Source organism: Taudactylus pleione, unplaced genomic scaffold (assembly GCF_031769625.1).
Source record: "Taudactylus pleione unplaced genomic scaffold, aTauple2 ptg000207l, whole genome shotgun sequence".
NCBI lineage: Eukaryota > Metazoa > Chordata > Amphibia > Anura > Myobatrachidae > Taudactylus > Taudactylus pleione.
This window is the reverse complement of record NW_028284609.1, coordinates 5,873,884-5,885,269: the sequence shown is the minus strand read 5'-3', so window position 1 is coordinate 5,885,269 and position 11,386 is coordinate 5,873,884. Positions and strand designations below refer to the sequence as shown.

Here is an 11,386-nt window from a genome sequence, read left to right as displayed (position 1 = left end):
TTCTTTACCTTCTATTAATTTGATCCCACAAATGAAAATTAAGTGTCTACTCTTACAGTCCTACTCTACTACCACTTCTCTTGATCCCATTTCCTCACAATTGAATTAACTAATGTGTGAAAATATAGTATACGCTCTGCACTGTGGGGCATGATCTGCCCCTCAACTAGGAGCAGATCCAGGGGGGGGGGGGGGTCAGTGTATGATCCCCCGCATGCAAGGTCAGATTATAAGGGGGGCGGCAGGGGCGATCGCCCCCAGGGTCACCACACCTAGAGAGGCCCCAACACAGTCACAACAAAGAGGGCAGAACAGCATTTTGCTGCCTGCACTGCAGTTCTACTCCGCGGCTTGGTTGTTCCCCGTCCCTTCCTTAGCAACAGCTGCAGCAACCAGTGAGCGGAAGGCAGAGAGGCCACAGCACACACCCCTCCCCTGACTGTCTCTGTGCTCTGGGATGGCCACAGCGAAGAGATGGAGATCCCGGCTGCTCAGTGCTCTCCCCCCCATTAACCAGTGAGTAGCTTGGTATGTAGGGCTAGCGTCTGCGCACCTACCTGGGCACACCCACTCCCTGCCTGCCCTTCCAGGCAGATCTCCTTTTAATACAATTATATTGATAGGGGCCCCCACAAGGTTGTTTCCCCAGGACCCCCGCAAACCTTAATCTAGCTTTGCCTGCATGTGTGCAACCCCCCCCCCCCCCTTGGCTTCCCTGGCTACATTGTCTATGTATTCAGGACTTTGCAATTGTGTGTATAAAGGCGGATACACACTAAAGGATATGCTCTATGAGCGATATCATCAGTGTTTCCCCTTGAACTCCCGGGCAAATGGCATTGGGCATACATACTGAACGATATCCTTAATGATATAATTCAGTGACGTCACCATGCCACATCCCCGAACTTGGTGAATCTGATGATATCGTCAGATTGTCCTGCAAGTTCAGGCGATGGACGACATTGTTAATGATCAGCAGGAGAATGCATCGTTAACATTTTTGTGCATTGACGATATGAATGATACGAACGATAATGATATCATTATCGTCCATATCGTTCACTTTTATCGTCTAGTGTGTATGAGCCTTAAGACATCTGCATTTTATTTACGAATAGAATGGTAGTTTTTCAACTGGCAGTGTGCTGGGGGAATTTCATGGTTTATTTTTCTGGATAACACTACTGTTGCAAGCACCTGCCTAAATGTATTAATTTGATCAACTTACATTTTGTGTATTGTTGTCTAGATAGGCAAATATTAATAGTCGGCAGGGAGTGCCGATCCTTATAGTGCCTTACTCGTAGCTCTTGGGGTACCTCCTGGCAAGTTAGCAATCAATTGTAAAACATGTCTATGAATGACCCAATATATGGACTCCAATTGTCCAGAGTGAGGATCTGTCTTGGCAGAAGAGCAGTGAAGTGTTGAGTGGCTCATCACACATTTGCAAATTTGTGTAGCTAAGACTTTGCATAATATTTACAAATAGAATGATGACTTTTTAAATGATTATAGCTGTGTGCCGGGGATTTTTTTCTGTGTGTTTTTCTTTTCTAGATTAGCCCTCACTTACAAGCTTATAAATTAATTTGAGCAATTTTCATTTTTTATATTAGTTGGAGTACCACAAGGCTCAGTCCTAAATCCTCTGCTCTTTTCTATCTATACCACTTCTCTTGAAAAACTAGAAAAGGTCCTTTGGATTTCATTATCATTTCTATGCAGATGACACCCCAATTTACCTATACTCTTGGTATCACTCACCATCTGTATTGGCCCATGTTACTGGATGACATTTTGCCATTCCATCTTGGATGTTCTCTGACCACCTCAAACAAATAAATTTTCTACCAGCCAACACAAGTTACCTACCTGACATCTCTATTACCACAACACTAAACCTTAACCCTAAAACTTGCCTAGGTGTTATCCTTAACAGATCTTTCATTTGTTCTCTACATCCAATCTGCATCCAAATTCTGTTAGCAATAAACTTTCCCAGAATATGCACGCATACAAGGCTGGACTGCCCATCTGGCACTTCTGGTAATCCCAGAAGGGCTGATGACCAGATGGGCCAGTAAGGCGCCCAACCCTGGCTGAGCAGCTCTGCCTCCCGGTGCTCTGCTTTGCCAGGGATACTGAAAGACGGGGGTGTGCCGCGAGGCCAGGCCTCCGTGACTCAAGACACACCCCCTTGAGAAGAGGCCACACCCCCTTTGAGGTGAGGTCACTCCCCTTTGCGGGTGCAAGCGCGCGCCTCCGGCGCGCACATAAAGCGTGCTGCCAGGGCTGTTCAGCAGCCCCAGTCCATCTCTGCACGTATCTTACACAAAATACTGCAAAAACTTTAATTCATGAACTCATTATCTCCCACCATTACTGTTGCAATTCACTTGTTAAGGTGCCTACACACATAGTGATTTTTTATGCGATTTGGCCGATTTCGACGAATTGTAATGACAAATCGTGTAAAATATGGCCAAATCTTGAGTGTCCACTCGAGATCACGATGCCAATGCACGTCCCCGCTCGTCGTACATCGCATCTTCAGATCTGCTGTGCTGTAGGGCAGATTTGCCAATCTGGGACACAATGCACTGGATGTACGATAGATCTTAAGTCAGATTGGACATTTTTTACTCCAAATCGTGACCACGACTGCCGGGGAGCTGCCTGGGGAGAGCTCAGGGGGAAATCGTACACATCGTGGGATTGTGAGCACATCGCTATGTGTGTAGGCACCTTTACTGTTCTTTCCCCAAACTAGACCATCACCACTGCAAACTGATTTTCGTTCATCTGCTGCTGCTTCACTCTGAGCCTGATTCACTATGGATTGCTATTCTGCTTATACGCATGCAGCGCAGTTACTAATATCAGCGGTGACATGTAAATTTGAATCCGCATTGCGATCGCAGCCTAACATTAGAATGCCCACTTCCCCTTGCTCACATCCGTATACTTTGCCAACATAGCGAAACAATCGGTAACATTGAGTAACATTGGACCCATACACACAGTTATGGCAGGTCAGACCTCACTCAGGAACCGCCAACTTCAGGTCATGCTATGAGGCCTCAGGCTACATATGGTATCGCAGTGGCTAATTTATACATACCCCTGCAACACCATTGAACCATACTGGCATGCTTGCTTTCGCCCCACCACTTCCCCATCATCACCCACAAACAGCACTTCCTGTCACTCTTCCATGGGTCTGCATAGCCTCTGCAATCGCTGTCCCAATCATAGTGGCTGGTTCACGCATGCACAGTATTCAACAATCGGCCGATTGTGTGCGTATATGCAACTGCTTTCCTTGCTGAATCAGAACCCTTGGTCAGTACCTATATTGGTTTTCTGCATATAAAATGTCTGCTACCATATAATCCATCAACACATCTCTTCACTTGTCTTAAAATGTTTGCACCCTCATCACTTACTCCCATTCCCATTACAGGATTTTTTCAGGCTACACTTGCTCTGTGGAATGCTCTTAAGCTTGTGATCAGGGTCAGGCACCCTCTGGGAGGGTTAGGGTTAGGCTAGGTGAAGGGGGGGTTAGGGTTAGGCACCCTCCAGAAGGGTTAGGTTTAGGGTGCGGGGAGGGGGAGTTAGGGTTAGGCACCACTAGGGGGTAGGTTAGGGTTAGGCACCCCCTCCAGAGGTTAGGGTTAGGCGCCACCAAGGGAGGGTTTGGGGGGGCTAGGGGTAGGTTAAAGTACTTACTTACCGCTGCTGGGATCCTCAACCAGCCGGGCGTCCACTGTTGGGATTTCAGCCAGCGGCTTTTTAGCCAGCGGCTTATTATACCAATCCCACATGCATGATACATTCTTAAACTTCAGCGTAAAGTGTAAAAACAAAGACATGCACAGTGCATTATAAAATTAGCTTACACAAGAAGAATCATTAAAAGAAAACACAAGGAAAAAAAGTAAACAGATTTATAGAGAACAAAGGCCCTGTGTATTTTCTACATATCCCATACTAGGACACTTGGCAAAACATCTACTATAGATCACACATGTGTTGTCTTGAGAACCAAGGTTAAACTACGCTATACCTCTGCCTTTGTTACATATATTAATCCATCTTACTTATTAGAAAGCATCTTTGTTCAATTTATGCCTTAACATTTACTTAAAAAATAATTATTAATTACTTAACCCTAATACTGGCAAATTCAAATTTTAGTACTATAATTCCAGATTGATCAGTTTAGTGGGAAAAATGCTTAGTAGTTCAACTTTTCATTCAGTACCTGACTAATCAGACAATATAGTCCTTTCCTTTTCTTCTGGGCTCATGTAGAGTTGCACACAACTTCATTTTGCTGATGGGTCTTGTGATTTTTAGTTCTGCGCATCCCCGTGACTGAGCATATGTCATATGAGGACCTGCAGTAGAATCTGAGTTATGTGCAACAGAGTTGTAGATAAAACGGGAGTTTGCATGTTGGCTAAGTGTTCTGAGGGCTTGTCGTCTATATGTAGGCGGAATTCCAGGCTTTGCTTAGCCTATGCAGAGATCTGCCCAACTTCAGGTATATGTGCAAGTGCGCACAAAAGCCGCATGTCCTCTAGACGATGCAATGAATGATTGAATGATAACAATACCGTTATTGTTCAATCGTTCATTGTATCGTGCAGTGGATATGCCGTCAATGACCAGCGATGTGCGCTCCCGCTGGTCGTTTACGATGTCGCTCATCACCCGAATCTGCTGTCCAACATGACGATATCATCAGGTTGTGCAGGTTCAGGGATGAGGGAGGGTGCCAGCACACAGTTCACGTTTTCCAGGACACCCAGTAGGCACACAGGTGTATTCATTACTCACTGGCACATTTTTAAAAGATCCACAGGTGGAGCTAATTATTTCACTTGTGATTCTGTGAGGAGACCTGGAAAACATGCACTGTTTGGGGTCCTGAGAACCGAGCTTGAGAACCTGTGTTCCAGTGGATATGCGGCTTAACAGTGATGACACCTACTTCCACAAGTAGATGGATAGGGGAGGTGTACCCACAAATATGGATGCAACTCTGCTTATGGGCAAAAATTCACGTATATTTCAACTCACATAGCACAAGGACATTTGAAGCTGACTTACATGCAGCTCTGCAGTCCCTTAAGGTGCATACACACGTTAAGATTTTCTGTCCAACCATCCAACTAGTTGATTGGTTGGAATGAAAATCTGGTAAGGTATGAAAGCAAATGACAATCAGCAATTTGCTCCCAAATGCCGGAAAATGGATAAAAACTGTTGTTTGGACAAATTGTTTAGATCAAACATTTAACAAACTTGTCTGACGACCATTTTCATCTGTTTTCTGGCATTTAGGAGCAAATTGCTGATCATCAGTTACTCCCATACGTTACCAGATTTTCATTCCAACCAATCAACTAGTTGGATGGTTGGACAGAAAATCTTTACGTGTGTACCCAGCCTTTAAGGGGGGTATCCACTTGTAGAAAATACAAATGACAGCACGATTACGACACTGCAATCGTGCTCTCGGTTGTATAGCTAGTGATGTCCCTAGACTGAACGTTCACTCGTTCAGTCCTGGCACATCCCTCATCCCCGCATATGCTGAACCTGACGAGATCGTCAGGTTGACCAGCATGTACGGGTGATGTCAGATGTCAGAAGCGACCAGCGGGCAGAGGTTCCCAAACTCCACCATTTGGGAGGTTCCCAAACTCCCCCATTTCAGTCCAGGTTTTAAGGATAACCATGCTTGATTCCAGATGGTTATATCAAATTGATGTACTAATTAAGTCACCTGTGCTCAAGCATGGCTATCCTTAAAACCTGGGCTGCAATAATGGAGTTTGGGAACCTCTGCATTAGGCATTATAATAAATCAGAACTACAGGGATATCCATTTTAAGATATGTTTTGTGGATGCACTAATTATGGGAAAATTATATGCTAATTTAGTCTATACAGCTCTTCAAATAAATGGATATTTGTTTAGATATACAACCAAAAAAATGCTATTTGTCACAAAAAAATAAGTATTCTCATGTAAAAAGCCATAAAGTATAAAAATTACAAAATGTTTATGGTTATCAAGCTTAAAAATATCTCCGACCTGTTTTCTATTGCTGCTCATCATAGTGCTACATAATATTATTTGGGGCTGCTTATTAAAAAAAAAAATTAGCTCAGCTCACCGTTGATACTGAACAGCAGAAGCAGTGACCTACTGCATTGCCAACCTTGCCAGATCATACATGCAGACTGCACCTGGAGACAGGTATCGGGCTTCCAGCAACAGATGCTTCTATCATTACAAATATAAATATATTTATATCTTTTTTACCTTTATTTTATTTAATTTCATATTCTCCAAGTTATATTAAAGTGTTCTGCACAAGGACATCTGCGGCTGGCAGGCTGCCAGATAAAATGTCTGTCTGATACCTGCTGCGATCCCTCCATTGCCGCTGGCAGCCGCTTCTCCCATAGGTTTCTCTGGGGATGAGATGCTGCCAAATGTATCTATATCGGGAATGTGAAGCATATTGGCCACAGCAGCTAACGCCATCTGAAGATAGCGTTAGCCGCTGTAGTCTATAGGCACTTACCGCATATCAGTCAGCGGAGGGATCTCCCAGATCCCTCCAACGGCAATAGGCGCTTTCCACGTGCAGTCCACAGGACTGCGCATGCGCAGCAGCCTCCGGCCACATCGCAGGAACAGGCTCCTTTCGGAGCCCATCAACTTGCAAGTGCCGGTTAATACATCCGGCCGCTATGATCGCATTTCGCAATGCGATCATGGGTGGTACTGCATGCCCTGATCGCATTGCAAAATGCGATCATTAATAAATGGGCCCCCTATACTTTGTCCTTGCTTTAGCAGAGTAGGGGCAAATTTATCATGAAATATTTGTGAAATATTCCCCGAAAACACCCATTTTCGGGGGATACCCACAAATATTAAGTATCCCCTAAATGTACTATGGAGGTATCCATTTCCGACAGCATTAGCAGCCCCCATAGATCTCTATAGAGCATGCAATGCTGTCAGATTTACCAAGCTCCGGAATGCAAAACATTCCGGATGTAAGCCCCCTCAGCTAATGCCATCTAAAGAAGGCGTTGTGCTTATGTAGCCTATGGGCTACACTTTGCAAACTGACCGGGAGAGGGTTCCTACTGCAAAGCGTTCATGGGCCCTAACAGGGGCAGAACTATGGGAGACAATGGAGGCGCCTGCCGCCGGGCGCCAACACTGAAGGGGCACCTCCTACATTGCCCACAATATATTCATCCCACTTAGGGCTGTAAATATGTACCCGGACTGTACCGTCACAGCCGCACAATACATGGCACCTCTTCCCGGCACCTGAGAAGCTACCATAACCATATACTAGTGGAGGGATCTGTGTCAGACCATCAGATGCCACTTCCGTCTAGCTATAGCATGTCCCTGCTCATTGATGTCGCTGCTTCTCATGCCAGTGTGACTTTTTAGGGGGGGACACCAGATTATAACTTGCCTCCGGGTGTCTGGGGTGAATTTACGCCACTGGGCCCTAATATCGTGCCCAGATTGCATTTAGTATGCATATATTGATAAATGGGACACTTCTGTGTTTACTAAGCAGACTCAAAGCTTTACAGGAAAGCACACACAAAAAAGAAAACAGTAAGATTATTAGACGATGCAAGAAAATTGTATCATGGTGTATGTAAATAAGCATTTCAGAAAACTACATTGCATTTTGCAGAGCATTAACATTTTTGAACACTGCAAGTAACTAAATAAAACATGCTGAAGCAGAGCAAAAAAATCTCTTAGAAAGTATTTGTGTCCAGGTATTTTCTGTTCATTAGTATTAGGGCTATCACCATTGATTTGTGTTAATAAGCTTCAGAGAATGAATTAAACACTTTAAAATAACATCTGTCTACAAAGCCATATGCTTGAAAAATAACATTTTATTAATTTGTCCTCATGTATTTGTTTCCACGCAGAACTGTAAACTGATTATTGAAAATCGCTACAGTGGAGCAAAAAAATAAAAGCACAGACTTCCTGCTACCTCGCATAGTAGTACATAGAGACAAATATATCCTTATTATCAACCATAAAGTACAGTAGCAAAATAGTTGCAGTAGTAACAAACAAATCATCTGTATATGGAGTTTCCCCACATGTATATTGAAATGAATGATCCATACGGCATGTAAAGAATTGCCAGACTGTATATGTACTTGCTAGGTTCCATACATGCAGGAAAATGTACATGGTGAGGATGAGTGCATGTACAGTAATGGCAGATGCTTCCCTTACAGTAAGGGGCTGTAGAAGGCTGGTTGGGGATTGGCATTAGTCTAGGGGGCCCGGGGACACAGAGGGTGGGGGATTGTCAGTGCAGCCATACGTCGTCACCTGACAGCCCCCACCTCTGGCGACCCCAGCAGCGCAGGGAGCCAGCACTACCCCCGTCCACGCCTGTGGGGCTGGCGATGCTGCAGCGTGCCAGGTATTGGTAGCCGGATGCTGAGAAGGGGGGTGGGATGCTGTCGCTATGAAGGGCCCACCTTCAGGTGAGAGATGCCCGGCTGCTGCAGGCGCTGACAGCAGGGGAGTCAGGGGACGATGACCGATGCCAGCAGTGGGAGATCGCTTCTGCACTGGATCGCTGCCACCCGGGGCAGCTTCCCCCCATCTCCCGCGGTGACCGGGCCCGGGATGGAGGAGCTGCCGGCGCACAGCCCCTGCCTGAATAGCAGCAGCAGCAACTGCTCGTCCGGCTCGTTCTCCCCGCTCAGCGCCGCGGACAGCGTGACCCGGTACATCGGGCTCGTCTTCATGCTGCTGCTGAACCTGGCGGCCGTGGTGGGCAATGTGGCCGTGGCCGCCGTCATCCTCAGGACGCCCAAACTCCGGCAATTCCTCTTCGTGCTGCACCTGTGCATCATAGACACCCTGGCCGCTGTCACCGTCATGCCGATAGGGGTGGCGGCCAGCTCGGGGAGTGCGGCGCTCGGAGAGCCCCTGTGCCAAGCCTACGTCTCCCTGGAGGTCTGCTTCAGCAGCGCGTCCATCCTCACCGTGTCGGCCATCCACATAGAGCGCTACTACTACATCGTGCACCCGATGAGGTACCAAGTCAAGATGACCTTGGGTCTGGCCGTCTCCGTCCTCATCTTCATTTGGGTCCAGGCATCCTTAACATCCACTGTGCCCTTCCTGACGCCGCCTGGGTACAGCCCCAGCAATGCCAGCCTGGTGGATGCCATTCGCTGCTCGCTGCAGAGGAATGCCGGGGGCCACAGGAAAGTCTTTGTGAGCTTTTTTGTCCTGGTGTATTTCGTGCTGCCCCTCATCGTCATACTGACAGTTTACTGCAATGTCTTCAAGGTGGCACGGATAGCTGCCCTGCAACATGGGCCAATGCCCTCCTGGGCAGCTGCAAGTCCTCGCCAGAGGTCCAACTCCACCGGCAGCCAGACAAATATTATGCCAGGGAACAGGTCTCATAGGGAATCACCAGACAGGACCTTGGGGGGAGCAAAAGCAGCCTTTACTCTGATGATCATTGCGGGGCAGTTTGTTATGTGCTGGTTTCCTTATTTTATGTATCATGTGCACAATGCTCTAGAGAACAGTTCCTATAAAGCAGCAGGAGGCAAATGGGAGAGCATAGTTAAATGGCTGGCCTACTCATCATTTACTGTCAATCCCTTCTTTTATGGATGTCTGAACAGACAAATAAGAACTGAGTTGGCCAGGATTCCAAAATGTTTCCTAAAGCAGTCTCTGGATGAGCAGCTGGGCCTCTCCAGTCATGAGGGCTCAGTAGAGGAGAACTTCCTCCAGTTCCTTCAAAGAACTAGTTGTGTGGTGGACAGGAGGAACAGTTTTCCTACATCTTCTACTTCTAGACTACTGGTTAATCAAAGTACACTGAGTTTTAGAATACCAGGGCAAATTCTGGAAGAAACCCCAGAGTTACTGGAACATAATTCAACAGAAGGGTTTAAAAGTATGCAGATGTGTTCTAGACAGGGAAACAATCTTGCACCACCAAAATGAACACATCTACTGACAAATCCCTTAAAACCTTAAAAATAACAAGTGTTAAATCCTAACATGGGACGCATCATGTAAAAACTAGTTTATATAAGCGCTCCATTACAAAAAAAAATCTATGTAGGCAGAAAAAAAAATCTAAAATGTTTACTACAACAAAGGCACAACAAGCACTTTTTACAGAAAAATAGGGACTATGGCAAAATGTACTGCTTTCATGTCATGGACACTCATGTAGAGATCACTGTTACTGGATACATTTTATTCTATATAAATATTCTAATGCAGTATTTAGAACTTGTTGAGAATTACATTTAAAGTATGAATCAATCCTAAGGATTTACATGTATGATATTAAGAACCTCTTGTCCAATTGTGAAATGTATATGGGGATTTATGCTCTTCTGCGTTCTCTAAATACACACCAAGCACAAAATAGCAATAAAGGACTGCAACAAAATATGTATTTCAATATTAGCTTTGTTGAGTTTAATATAATACTTTTATTTTTATCCAGTACTGAAATGTGATATATTGCAGGATTTTCGCACTGTGCATTTTCTATATTCTTTAAAATACAAATCACACCCTTCTTTAAAGATGAGCCCATGTCTGTTTATATTGTACAGTCCTAAAAATAGGAGTGCAACAGGTTTTCTTAATATTTTCCATAGGCTTTATGGATTACAGTGGTGATTCCTTTAAGCCCTCCACCCATGCTTGCCTTTACATGGGTTGATCAGATCAGAGCACTTACACTTCTGTAATATATTGCATTGTAGTGGTTGGGAGAGGGCTATATAAAGTCATACAAATGGAAATTGGTCCCCTGGAGAGACAAAGGTAAAGACAATGTAAGAATAATGACCATTATGAGATTTTGTTTCTATGTGCACTTCAAAGAACTTAGCGAATATGCAGCTGAATACACTTGCAGACACAGCGCACATTGTGAATCACAAAATAAACCTCTGGTTAATATTTAAAATGAATGGACTGTGGGGCCCATTTATCATTGATTGCTTTTGCAATGCGATCAGGGCATGCCAGTAAGGGTATCGCATTGCAAAACGCGATCTCTTCGGCCGGATGCATCATCCGGGACATATGCTCCAAAAGGAGCCCATCCCTACGATTTCTCCAGAGAGCAGCCAGCCACTGCAGGGGGTGGTGCGCATGCGCAGTCCCATGGACTGCGCATGCACATCCGCCATAGCTGGATAGGGTTCCGGAGGATCCCTCCGCTGGCTAATAGTGAGCGGTGTAGCCCATAGGCTACAGCAGCTAACTGCATGTTCAGATGGCGTTAGCTGT

At 45.3% G+C, this 11,386-nt stretch overlaps 1 protein-coding gene across 1 annotated transcript; it reads left to right on the top strand.

The window, feature by feature from the left end:
• The first annotated feature begins 8,544 nt into the window (after positions 1–8,544).
• Positions 8,545–10,522, top strand: LOC148517864 (G protein-coupled receptor 61-like). Its single transcript, XM_088478134.1, has one exon. It carries the CDS (start codon positions 8,636–8,638, stop codon positions 10,073–10,075), a length of 1,440 nt encoding a protein of 479 aa, XP_088334260.1. The 5' UTR covers positions 8,545–8,635; the 3' UTR covers positions 10,076–10,522.
• Positions 10,523–11,386: the final 864 nt, after the last annotated feature.